The 14119-nt window shown below is 39.1% G+C and overlaps 1 protein-coding gene across 3 annotated transcripts in view; it reads right to left on the bottom strand.

Moving 5' to 3' along the window:
* LOC104587877 (1,4-alpha-glucan-branching enzyme 1, chloroplastic/amyloplastic) overlaps positions 1–14119 on the bottom strand; it is a 123651-nt gene that overhangs the window by 80891 nt on the left and 28641 nt on the right. For all 3 annotated transcript variants that reach the window (XR_002022160.2, XR_016077166.1, XM_010245635.3), the window contains exons 4-6: positions 9993–10091; positions 7912–7954; positions 7153–7212 (exon numbers count right to left, since the gene is read on the bottom strand). Coding sequence is in view for 1 of the 3 variants with exons in the window: in XM_010245635.3 (XP_010243937.2) it covers positions 7153–7212; positions 7912–7954; positions 9993–10091 (202 nt within the window). In the remaining 2 variants the exon portion in view is untranslated. The remainder of the gene's footprint in view (positions 1–7152; positions 7213–7911; positions 7955–9992; positions 10092–14119) is intronic.

Genomic DNA, 14119 nt, shown 5'->3' on the forward strand with positions numbered 1-14119 from the left:
CTGTTGTTTCTCCAATTTTATAATTAGCTTGTCTTGTGATTAAGTGATAAGTTGTAGGCATCTAGTTCTATTGTCTCCAAGTGGAGAGATGGGCTGTCTCCTTTTTAGTTGGTTGTTCTTGGTGGCTATTTGAAGGAGAAAGTGCTTTCATTGGGGTGCTGAATTGGTTTTTGGAAGTTTTTAGCTTAAACCAAGATAGTGAACTCCAAATTTGAAGGTTCATGTACAGGGGGACTAAGGAAGTAATCATTTTCATATTAGCAGTAAGTGTTTGCCCAAGAGTTGCAATTGGATGGGCTTCTAAATTCTAATCAGGATGTGGGTCCTTGGAGGTTGCCCCACCTGCTATATGAGATCTGGGACGGTAGGACCTCTCCTCTCTTCTTTCTTGCTCTTTCAGATGGAAAACAACGGAACTGAATGTGATAGTAGATTCCTTAGCTACATCAGGGGCGGATAGGACTTCATGTACAGTGCTAACACTTTGCTAATGTAACTTTTTGTCTTTTTGATTCTTTGGATTTTGTCCATGCCCCATCTTTTTGATTCTTAATGAAAGTCACCATTTCTCAGGGAACAAATTTGAAGTTCCAGCATGTATGTGTCAGGTGCAGAGCAGGAGAAATGTTTGTGAGATTTTGTGACCTTTAAGCTTTTGCAACACTTCTCTTCATTAGGTTATTTGTAGTACATGTTGCAGTCGAAGTGTTTGCTCAAAGTGGTTTCAATAGCTATCTCTTGTCTCATGTACATGTTTAATGAAATGCCTAACTGGGTATAGGGGAGTCTCAATCTTTGTCTGAGGGTCAATTGTTTTCAAGTTATCTATTAACAGCCGAACAGAGGAGAAGAGAGGTAGGAGAAGAGAAGGGAAGAGAGGAGAGAAGAGAAGAGAGAGATTTGGAGTCTGCTACAGTGCTGGCAGCACCAGCTTATATTAATATATATAGGGCAACCATAATTAGAAGGGAAAGGACCCTTATGCCCCTACTTAAGTTACAGCATAAAAAACAAAAGAAAAAACTGCTTTAATTTGTACAAACGGACCCTAACTCAGTAGAATACAAACATAATAAATAAAGTTAACATTCCAACACTCCCCCTCAAGTTGGGACATGGATGTCAATCATGCCTAACTTGTCACACAAATTATTATGCCGCACGTGTTGAAGGCCCTTGGTGAAGATGTCTGCAAGTTGTTCCTCTGAACTAACATAATAAGGAGTGCACACTTCTCCCTCACAAGTTTTTCTCAAATAAAATGTTTGTCCACTTCAATATGTTTTGTTTTATTATGGAGGACTGGGTTAGCAGCAATGTTGATAGCAGCCTTATTGTCACAGTAAAGTAACATAGGTTTGTTAACTGCAAAACCCAACTCTCCTAACAAATTTTTTATCCACATCATTTCAGCAACTCCATGAGACATGGTTCTATATTCTGCCTCAGCACTGGATCTAACCACCACACTTTGCTTCTTACTTCTCCAGGTGACTAGGTTTCCTCCCACAGAGGTACAATACCCACTGGTAGATTTTCTGTCATCGATTGCCCCTGCCCAATCAGCATTTGTATACACCTCCACTTTCAAATGCCCATGTTTCTAGAAAAGCAAACCAGCTCTTGGGAACTTCTTGAGGTATCTAAGGATTCTTTCTATAGCTTCAAAGTGAGTTGTCTTAGGATTACGCATGAACTGACTAAGAACACCCACTGCATAGGCAATATCAGGTCTGGTCATAGACAAATATAAGAGTCTCCCTACAAGTCTCTGGAACTTCTTTACATATTTCAAACACTCCCCCTGACTGTCTCCTAGCCGATGGTTGGGTTCAATGGGCGAATCAATTGGTTACACTCCCAACTTGCCTGCATCCTCAAATAGATCTAGTACATATTTTCTTTGGGAAATAAAGATGCCCCTTTTTGAGCGAGCAACTTCAATTCCAAGAAATTAATGTAAGGGGCCTACATCTTTCACCTCAAATTAAGTGGCTAGGAATTTCTTCAGCTTTTGTATTTCAGTCTTCCAGTCTCCTGTGATTACTATGGCATCAACATAGACAATTAAAGCTGCAATTTTCCCTTCACCTTTTTTCACAAATAAAGTATGATTTGACTGGCATTGTTTGAATCCCATCTGTTGCACTACTAAATGAAACCTACTAAACCAGGCCCGAGGTGATTGCTTCAACTCATATAAAGATTTTTTTAACTTGCACACCTTCTGCTCACTACCTTTGGCACAGAAACCTGGAGGTTGAGTCATGTAAACCTCTTCCTCTAGGTCACCATTCAAGAATGCATTCTTGATATCCAACTGATGAAGTTCCCAATCAAGGTTAGCTTTTAGTGAGAGGAGGATTCTGATTGAATTCATCTTGGCTACTGGAGCAAAGGTCTCTGCATAGTCTGCTCCATACACTTGTGTAAACCCTTTGGCCACCAATCTACCCTTGTATCTTTCTACTGAACCATCAGCTCTATGCTTTACTGTGAATACCCACTTGCAACCCACTAGTTCCTTCCCTTCAAGAAGATCCACTAACTCCCAGGTGCCATTTTTGTGTAAGGCATTAATTTCTTCCTTCATTGCATCTGTCCATTCAAATTTGGATAAAGCTTCTACCACATTCTTAGGAATAGAGACATTGTCAATAGAGGAAAGGAATGCACGGTATGAAAGTGAAATATGATCATAGGACACAGTGAGAGATATGATGATTAGTAGTACAAGATCTAACACCATTTCTCTTATTAAGAACATCAAGATCATTAACAACAGGAGGATCAATGTTAAGAGATTCAGGCATATCAATGGGAACAAGTGTACCTGGCCGATGAGGAGGATCTACCTCTGGAGAGTCCGATGATATCGGTTGCATAGTTTCAAGTTCCACGGCTCTTGAACTCTATTGGCTCTTATGGCGGCGAAAAAAGACCCGAAATGGAGAAGGGTCGGGAAGATGAGGTAATTGAACCTGAGTGTGTTTCTCCTCAACCCTACTCTCCCCCTGAGGAGAAACCAAGAAGAAGGGTTGACTCTCAAAGAATGATACATCCATGGAGACATAGTACTTGCGTAAAGCAGGATCTTAGCAGCGGTAACCCTTTTGAGATAACGGATAACCAAGAAAAACACAAGGAGTGGCAAGGGGATCGAGTTTACCGCGAGTAGAAGACAAGTCATGAATGAAGCAACGACACCCAAAGACACGCATTAGAATGGGGGACAACGAAGCTATAGGAAACAAGAGTTGATGTGGTGCCTTATACTCTAGTAACCGAGATGGCATACAGTTGATGATATATGCAGCACACATAACAACATCCATCTAAAAACGTTTCAGAACATTCATATGAAATAATAAACCACAAGCTACCTCAAGTGGATGACGATTTTTCCTTTCAGCAACACCGTTTTGTTGAGGTGTCATGGCACAAGAGCTTTGATGAAGAGATCCACACGAAGCAAAGAACTCCGCGAGATCACTATGGAAGTACGCTTTTGCATTGTTCGAGTGGAAAATGTGAATTTTAGTTTGAAATTGAGTGAAAACCATTCGTTGAAAGTTTTTTCACAGTCTTTGGCACTTCATCTCTAGATCGCATAGGATACACCCAAGTATATCTAGAGTAGTCATCGATCAAAGTAATGAAATATTTATATCCAGTCTCAGTAGGTAGAGAAATAGGGCCCCAAACATCAGAATAGACAATATGAAAAGGAAATTCAGATCTTTTATTTCTTAAAGGAAAGGAATTTCTACAATGTTTGCTCAATTGGCATGTATGACACTGCAATTTACTAACAAACAAAGACTTAAACAACTCAGGAAACATAAGTTTTAAAGACTCAAATGAAAGGTGACCAAGACGATTATGCCACACGTAGGCATGCCTCTCACTAGAAGAATTTAAAGACTTTGTAGCTACAAGACCAGCTTTATTCTCCAACATGTAGAGGCCATCCACCATGCTTCCTCTACCAATCATCTTCCCCGAGGTCAAATCCTGAAATACACACAAAGAAGGAGAAAAGGTCACTGAACATTCAAGGAATGAGTAATACTGCTAATGGAAAGTAAATTGATAGGTAATTTAGGAACATGCAACACATTAGAGAGGGTAAGACCAAGAGGAAGGGAGATGGTTCCTTGACCGGCTATGGTTGGATAAGACCCATTAGCCAGTCTCACCTTATCTCTCCTAGAGAGGAGGTTATATGCTTGAAATAAATTTGACTTACCAGTCATATGGTTTGAGGCTCCAGAGTCAATTATCCAAAGGGAATCAGATGTATGAGATGACACATGGAAGGCAGTGGCAGTGTTACTTGATGTAGACGCAAAGGAGGTAGGAGTAGGGCCAAAATCCATCTGGCAAAGTGTCCTACCATATAATTCCAAGTGGTCACGAAAGGAGTTGATGATCTCTTCCTTGGGGTCAGAACTAGAGTGTCACTCTTGGGGTACCATGGAAATAGTCTCTTGAGATGCCACATTTGCTGAGTTATATTTCTTCTGACTCTGCTAGGTTGGCTTCTTACTCAGATCAGACTTCTTACTCAATTCCTAAGCCCAATTTGTCTTGCCATGAAGATCCCAACATGTGTCTCTAGTGTTCCTGGACTTTTGACTATGAGTGCACCAAAGTTTGTCTTTGTCATCCACTCTCTTCTATGAATCTCCCTTTTTAAAAGAACCTCCAACATTTGAACTTGTACCCCCTCAGACAGTTAGTGCAATCAGTTCCCCTTCTGTACATTTCATCACACTTCTTCTGCTCTCTTCAGACTGAACTAGGGCATAAACTTCTTGGACTGAAGGTAGGTTCTTACTTCCTAAGATTTGTACCCTCATGGATTCATATGTAGGATTCAGCCCCAAAAGAAAGGCAAAAACCCATTGTTGGGAAACAAGTGATTTGTAGGCCTTTGCATCCTCATCACACTTCCAATTCACATTTTGATAATGATCCAGTTCCTTCCAAATTGATGTCAAGTCTGAATAGTACACCGAGAGACTCCTCTCCCCTTGATTGCAAGTGGAGGATTCTGCTTGTAATTGATATATCTTTGCATAGTGTCTCTGTTCTGAATAGGTAGATTTTGCTTGTTCCCATATTTCACAAGCTGTTTTAGCCCACATAAAGGTCTTCCTTACTTGTGGCAACATGGAAACCAAGAGCCATGACATCACCATGCTATTTTCTTGGTCCCATCTGTCATGTTCAGCACTACCAATCTTTGGTTCCTTGATTTTACCATTAATATACCCAATTTTTCCTCTAGCAGTAATATAAAGTTTAATTCCCCTAGACCATTCAAGATAGTTCAGTCCATCGAAGGGGATTACAGCCATGGGGAAACTCATATCCATCCCCCCACTCATTCCATTTTGACCTCCTGAAATTCCTGAAGTTGCAGAATTCTCAGAGGACATGATTCAAACTCCTTTCAGACCTTACGCACACCTTATGATCCCTCGTATCACCAAACAAACAGTCCTAGAAACACCAAGGATGAAGCCCACATGCACACACTACAATCTGGACACAATCTTACCACAAACCAACCTAAATTGTCCAAAAAAGGCAAGATTTTAGGGTGATCTCAGAGCTGATCTGACCTAGCAATCACACTCCACCAACTTCCAGACACTCCAAACACATCGACTGCTTGAGGGGTTATAAACCAGTATGGTTACACCACAAGGGTTAAAAAATCAGGTCATCCACGACCTACAGATCTGAATTCTCAGACATGGGATCATACGATCTATAAAAAAAAGATGTTCGAACCTCACAGCTTCTCAGAAAACATTCAGTAGTCTGGAGTCATATAGTTTCTTCTTGGTACACGACCAAGGAAAAGGAAAAAAAACACAAAAAAAAAAATTTGTACCAGTCGTAGGGTTGCACTTTTTTTATCTCAGTTGAAGAAGACAGCAGGTTGAAGCTTGTTCGATCTACTCACAGGCCTAGCAGAACCGCTCTAATACCATATTAACAGTTGAACAGAGGTGAAGAGAGGTAGGAGAAGAGAAGAGGAAGAGAGGAGAGAAGAGAGAAGACAGAAGAGAGGAGAGAAGAGAAGAGAGAGATTTGGAGTCCTGCTACAGTGCTGGCGGCGCCAGCTTATATTAATATATATAGGGCGACCATAATTAGAAGGGAAAGGACCCTTATGCCCCTACTTAAGTTACAGCATAAAAAACAAAAGAAAAAACTGCTTTAATTTGTCCAAACGGACCCTAAGTAGAATACAAACATAATAAATAAAGTTAACATTCCAACATTATCATTGTGTTTTCATTGAGGTATTAAGAATGTTAAATCTTTGATCACATGGAGTCCTCTTTCTAAATATTAGTGGCTATAGTTTTGAACCAAATGATGTTGATGGTATACCGTTATTGTTGGAAAAAGTGTCAAGAAGTGAACTTGATAGTCTGTTGTGTCTTGGGTAAGAGCTTTGTTCTGCCATAAGTATTATGTTGGTCGTGTTGTGGTATAAGAACCATGAGCCACCATGAGTATCATCTAATCAGTTGAAGAATTGTCTTGCCATGAGTGATAGTTATGCATAATGTCATGAATGTTTTCAAGCTGATTGGATCCTTGTTGGTGTGGTGTAAGAGCCGGTTGTTGCCATGCTTGAAATCATCAAGTTGCTTTGTTCAAGGGTTGCCCCAGAAGATAAGTTGTTTGTGTTGCCACCAAGGTTACAATGTTTCTTTCTAAGCAAGCCATCTGGTGCTAGCTTGAGGGAAAGCGTTAGAGTGCTCAAATTGTATTTTGTACGAAGAAAGGGAGTATTTGGAAGAAAAGCTATAATCAAGGACTTTAATATAATATCTACCCCATTATGGACAGCTTTGTAATTTGGATATTTCTAGTGTTAATATAAAGCATCTCTCATTTGAGAGATGGAACTCGTTTGGCTTGTTGTCCTAAGTCTTGTATTCTAAGGTCCATCTTTCTCTTTGTTCACTCTCTTCTCTCACACCACTCACATCAACACTCACTACTGAGAAGTATAATATGATAAGCCAAGTAAATAATCCCAAAAATCACACATAATTAAATTGTCATACTGTGAGGAAGTAGCTCAGCCAAAAAAGACGACAAAATGAAACATATCTTACATACCCGAGTCATAACATCTGCATTGGGATTCCAATTGTTAAAATCTCCAATCAATGCTGCCCACTGAAATGTGTTGAACAATTGTTATTTCTAAACAGAGGCTTTAGATACAGAGTAGTGAACTAACACTAGATCTGCCACTGTAAAGTATAGTAATGTTTTAAAGGTATCAGGGAAAGACTGTTTGTAATCAGCATCAAAGAAGCACATTATCATGAATCATCGTACAAAATAGCATCCGGAATAGTCAGTGCTTGGAAAGCCAAAATAATAAAAACATGCATAAAAACAGCCCTAAAGGTGGTCTATTACCATCCAACAATACATTATCAAGTATTGAGTAGATCTAACTAGTGCAACAATGTGCTTCATGGCTTATTACAAAGATGTTTAGCATGAGAAAAGATGCAAGTGACAAGAGTAAACTTCAGTAATCTGTATTGTCTTGGATAATAATTGGACATTACAACGAACAGGGAAGAAACAAAGGGAAATGGTATTTGAATAAGAGCATAGATGTTGCAGAAAGAAAGGTGGAAAATGAAAGACTGTAAGGTTTATGCATGCATGAATATGAAAGTCAAAACTAACATTAGTAAGTGCTTTTGTAAAATGCATCACAATTAAAATAGCACCCATTACATATACTCACAATCAAGGTGTAGAGCATGAGGAAGGAAATAACTGAGTTTTTCATATAAAACAATTCAAAAAGTGAATAAAATATCTATGATGAATAAGTAAGAATGAAAATAAAACAACCTTAGCTCCAGGTGCCCACTCTCTGTAAGTTATTCCTGTGGCACTGAGAAATCAAAAGGAAAAAGATGGAAGTAAGAAACTACATCACATAAAATTCCCTACAAAGTTATATTATATTTTAAATGTAATTAATACAAAGGTAATGAATAAGATAGCTTTTGCAAATAAATAAATAACATGATGATAATGATAGCATGGATGCTGGAATGAAGAAATGAAAGTAATAATTGAATAAGATGATGAAGATTATTATGGATGCTGTTTATCCCCCTCATTGGTGTATCCTTAGTAAAGAAAATGGTGAGACCTGCTATCACTTTAACCTCCTACCCTTTTGTTACTTGCAGCTGGGATTGGTTTCTTTCTCTTTTTGGGTGCAGGTGGAACCTTTCTACTAGTGTCTCCAATTTATTTTCTCCAACTACTTTTAGTTGGCCTAAAGAGAGAGGAAGAATCTTGTGGAGAGGATCTTCCATAGTAAAAGCAACTCAGTAGATTCAGTAGTGCATAAGATGGTGGGAAATTTACTCTCTTGGGTGGCAGTTCATAAACTTCTCAGAAGAAACCACAACTCTTTTTTCGATTTTGATTTTTTTTATTTTTTTTTTTTGTAAAAAGTCAGGGGATATCTGTATAAGGTGGCTGGTATAGTGGTGGAGATGCACCAGGCTGCAGTCATTTGGACAGTATGGGAAGAAAGAAGTGCAAGAATCTTCAATGAAAAAGCAAGGAATCAAGAGAAAATAATTGAGTGTATTACTGCCAGGGCAGGGTAGCCCACTGGGTCAAGACATTGGAGATTCTTACATCCTTCTCAATAGATGATGTCATTAGAAAGTGGAGTTAAGTGGCAAACACTTCCATCAAAAGAATACAATCCACAGGAGTTGGATGCTGCTAGACAGAGGGTTCTTAAAGCTTAACTTTGATTTGAGCAGTAGGGATAAGTGGGTAACCAAGGGATTTCAGGTGTGGGGAGATTTTTAGAAATGAGGAAGGCAATATTGTCATTATGTTCTCGGGCCTGACTGGGGTACGAGACTTATTAAGGGCAGAAACTATGGCTGTAATGGAATGAGTACAGAGGGAAAAGGAGATGAATGTGGAAATAGTTGACTATTGAAGAGGACTCCAAATCAGTGGTAGAGTAGCTGCAAAAGAAAGAGACTGCTTTGTGGTGCTACATTAATGAAGTAAAAAAGTTTGGGTGGTTGACTAGAAGATATGAAGGTGAGGGTTCTTTTGACTCCAAAGGAAGCCAATAGTTTGGTGGATGTTCTAGCAAAACGAGGGACTGAGAGGGAGCAAATGTTTTGGGCACAGTTGTAAGAGATTTAAAAGGAAACCCAAAGGGTAGAGATAAGACTCTTTATATCTAAACAGTGCACTTGTGCATATTGGACATCATTTTATATTAATAAAATCTTACTGTTATTGATCAAAAAATAGGATTATTATGTGATAAGGGTAAGAGCAATGTCATTATGCCAGGACTATACCATATGAGATTATGATCATTATGTGATCAAATCTAATAAAGAAGATGACAGGGTAATGATGATATTAAATGATTGTAAGGGCAATAAAATGATGGTGCAATGAGAAACAAAACAAGAAACAGAGATACATGGAAATTCCCCACTACATCTGCACTCAAAAAGAGCATGGTTTACATTATGGTACATATAAAAACTATTAAAATTATTTTGAGTTTTGGATAATTAAGTCTTAACATATCATGCAGAAAAACATTTTTCTAGATGATTTGGTCGTTTGAATTGTGTTAGTTTTAGGGAAATGTTTCAGTATATCAGAACCCCTGCCTGGAAGCAATAACAAGACCATTTTGTTAAGCAAAGAAAGGAACTCTTTTGATATGGACAATGAAATTACAGGTTGTATAGTGTTTCTGGTCATAATAACAACAATAATAATGATTCTAGAAAACAATTAAAAATTAGCATTGAGGTCTGACTTTTACATCATTAACTCAATATGAAGAATGAGGAAGAGGCAACTTGTTTGAATATTAAAAGACAAATCAAGAAAAATGAACAGAAGAGAAAGTGGGAAACCATTACCTTCGAGTGAAGCCAAACTTTTCATAACCACGAGAAAATGAATCCAAACCCCCTTCATATTTATCAATCAACTCACGCATTTTCTTGTATTGTCCATAACTGTAATTTAACAAGAATACATAGTAAAAGTTAAACGCCTTCATTTTCCTTTTTTAAATGGTCCCTTTCACTAAAAGTCTGTAACTAAACAAGAACGAGGGCTGCCAAAAGGTTGGATCTACCCAACAGAATTGAGCCAACCAAACTGATAATGTCGGTTCTGGTTCTGTGATTTTGTCCCGATTAATAATTGGGTCAGGACCGGTTCTTGCTGTTCCAAACCAATTCAGACCCAAACCAATTATATAGTTAATAATATATAAAGATCTCTTGGTTTTATTTGTAGTTGTTATACTTTATGACTTTATGTCTTAAAAGTGTAAATTTCATGAAAAGCACAAAAGATAATTATGGTTAAAAACACATTTTATCAACATATAAACAGCTTAGTATTTTAGTTTCAGTCTTATTAAGGTTGTATTATCAAAATGAAGCTCTAAATTGTTATTATCAATGGTAATTATGGGTGCCAAGTATAATCAGGTCAGACCCAATTGTCCTGATTAATAATCGAAATGGGACGGGTATACCCTGTCCCAAACCAGACCCGACATATTAATAACTCTAACAAGAACAAATAGACTCATGATAGACTCATGACCAACCTTTTGTAGGTCATTAAAGAGTACAAATCTTAAAAAAAAAGAAAAGAAAAAAAATAAAAGCTTCATTAAAAGTAACTAGAGGATATTTAACATGAAAACAAGATTGCAAATCAGATTTTCTTTTTACAGGTAAAGAAATATTTTATTAAGAATTAACCAAAATGTGTACAGAAATTCATACCAAAGGGAGGCGCAAGATGCAGCCTCAGGTACAAATCAGCTTACAATTGAGCCCAAAAATACCCTAAAAAACCCTTGATTAGCTAAAGAATCTGCTAAGCCGTTAGCCAAACTTCTTCGCCACTGAATGAACTTCTTCACAGCTTCCATGTAGGTCCAAATAACAGAGTCTGAATCTTTTAGCCACCCAATTACCAACTTGGAATCCCCTTCAACTATCAATCTGTCCACATTCATCTGCTTTGGACAAAGAAAGGTCGAACAGGAGGAGAAAAGTGTTTGCCAAGGTATCTGCCCCCACCAAAGGTCACTCCAAAATTTGATTTTCAGCCCATTACCCACTTTGTATCTGGTGAAAGAAATGAAGGAGAAAGTTGAAGAGATACCTTTCCAAGGGTTTGAAGCTTAAACCTAATTCAACTGAACTTTGCTATCCCAACCACTGGTGTGCTTTCCATACTTACTGCTGATGATGGATGTCCACATAGCATCTGTCTCGATTGGGAACCTCCATAACCACTTCCCTAAAAGGGCTTGGTTCCTCTCCTTAGTGTTGGTTCGGCTGATTTAATGTATATGTTAGTCATTGCTGGGTCTTAAGTCATTAGTTATTGGGCCTTAGTTGTTGGGCCTAAACTTGTTTAATGTTTTAGTCCATTTATGTAACACTAATCAGGGGCATTCTAGTCCATTCATGTAACACTATGTAATAAACATATATATAAGATAGTAGGGCCGGCTGAGAGTTCTGAGCCGCCATTCTCAAACTTTCTCCTCTTCTTCTTCTCTTCTTCTTCTTCGGCTGCTGTGTTCCAGCAAACATGGTATCAGAGCATTAATCCATCTCCTGGTTACAGCCGCCGCCACCTTTTCTACTCTTATCTAATCCTTCTTTTTTTTCTTCTCTATCTTGGTTGCTGCAAAGAAACCCTAGGGTTGACCGTAGAACACAGCAGGATCTGCATCTAGGGTTTCCCTTGGTTGTAGGGCCCAAGGGGAGTTTGTCCCAGAAGCTGATGCCCTACTAGACTTCTTACAGCAGATAGTAGCCATTCGGCTGCTAAGAGAGATCTGTGTGGAACAGATCTAGGTGGGAGGACTGATTTCGGCAGTCCTAGTACAGGTCGTAGGGGTGGTTACAGTCTACGACAGCAGAAGTCAAAGCCCAGCAGAAGTCAGCACAGTGCAGCGGTGGGTTGCTCTCGGTTTCAGATCTGTTACGAGTTCTCAGGACTGTAACAACCTCGGTAAGTCTGAAACAGCATTCTTTGTACTGAGTTTGCAGTCGTGATCATTGTAAGAAGGAGGAGATGTCTTCAATATCGGGGGAAGTGTCTTCTAGGGATATTAGGTCTGGTGGGAAGTCTCCTAATCTGGAGAATCCAAATCTGCACAGCTTGCAGATCACCAGTGTGTTGTTGGATGAATACAACGTCAGAGAATGGTCTGTTTCAGCCATGCTCTTCATTACTTCCCGGGAACTCACTGGTTATTTAGATGGGCAGAAGAAGGAACCTGAAGTGGGTAGTGTGGAGTACGCAGTTTGGCGTAAGGAGAATGCTACTGTTATGTCCTGGCTGCTTGCTTCAATGACTCCAAGAGTAGCCAGGACTGTTCAACACTTCTCCACTGCTGCTAAGATTTGGGAGAAAGTGTCTAAAACTTATGGACAGAGAAAGAACAATGCCAGAATTTATAGGCTGAATCAAGACATTGCTGCCTTGAGACAAGGAGATATGACTGTTGCAACGTATTTTGCAACCCTAGAAGGACTATGGGAAGAGCTTGATCACCACCTTATTCTTGATTGGGAGAATGTCAAAGACAAGGAGAGGCATGATAAACAAATTGAAGAGGGTAGAGCCTTTAAGTTCTTGGTTGGTTTAGACCCAATGTATGAGAGCAGAAGGTCTCAAATTTTGGGAAGGGATGAAATGCCAGATTTACATCATGTTTATTACCTAGTAAGGAATGAAGAGGTTAGGAGGAAAGAGATGCAAGTTCACACTCAAATAAAGCCAGCTGAACAGCCTGTTGAACATTCAGCCCTGATTTCTACAAATCAAAAGGGGAATAAGTATTCAGACGAGAGGCATCTTAAGTGCACTCATTGTGGAGGTGAAAGGCATGTAAAAGATACATGTTGGGTTCTTTATCCTCATCTGAAACCAGCTGCCTTGAGGAAAGACAAGAAGCACCAGAAGGGTCAAGCAGCAAGTGGGAACCTTGTTACTAGTCACAGTGATGATAGCTCAAAAAACTCATCTACAGTTGCTTCTTCTCCCCTGGGACAGACTGCTAATTCCTCCGTATCCGGGTCCTTGGGTTTCACTGCTGATGAGAGAGAGGTACTTAGCCGGGCTTTAACCCGTCTAAGGACTAATTCTCTTGCTTCCACCTCCCTTGCCAGATCAGGTATTGTCTCTGCTTTTAGTGCAACTAGTTCTATTGACTCTACTACTTGGATTATTGATTCCGGTGCAACTAACCACATGACACATATGTCCTCTCTATTTTCTTCCTATCACTTATTGTCTGGTCAAGATAAGATGAGAGTTGCTGACGGTTCTCTCTCCACCATCTCTGGGAAAGGGGTGGTTGACCTAAGCAAAGACCTCTCTCTTAAATCTGTTCTACATGTTCCCAATCTTTCTTCCAATCTCTTATCTGTTTCAACGCTTACCAAGAATTTGAACTGTAGCATAACCTTTTTTCCTACTCATTGTGTCTTTCAGGACAGATTGACAAAGAGAACGATTGGGAACGGTCATGAGTATGGAAGTCTCTACTATTTTGATGCAGACATAAGTTCGGCCTTACAAACATCTGCTGCTAGTAGTCAGAACAATGTGGAGTCAATAGCTAGGTTACATTTGTGGCATGCTAGGCTAGGTCATTTACCTTTTTCATCATTGGAAGGGTTGTTTGCGGAATTATTCAAGGGTATTTCAAGTCAAAGTTTAGTTTGTGAAGTGTGTCAGTTGTCAAAGCAATGTAGAACAGTTTATCTAGTTTCTAGTAGTGAAATTCAAGCTCCTTTTGATTTAGTTCACTCTGATGTTTGGGGCCCTTCACCCCTTGTTTTTGTTGATGGCTTTCGTTACTTTATTAGTTTTATTGATCACTACTCACGATGCATATGGATTTACTTGTTAAAAGGACGTGATGAAGTGCCACGGATAACCATGGCATTTTGCAAAATGATTGAAACACAATTTGACAAGAAGATTAAAAAATTCCAGT

Source organism: Nelumbo nucifera, chromosome 6, assembly GCF_055504915.1.
Source record: "Nelumbo nucifera cultivar China Antique chromosome 6, China Antique-T2T, whole genome shotgun sequence".
Classification (NCBI taxonomy): Eukaryota; Viridiplantae; Streptophyta; class Magnoliopsida; order Proteales; family Nelumbonaceae; genus Nelumbo; species Nelumbo nucifera.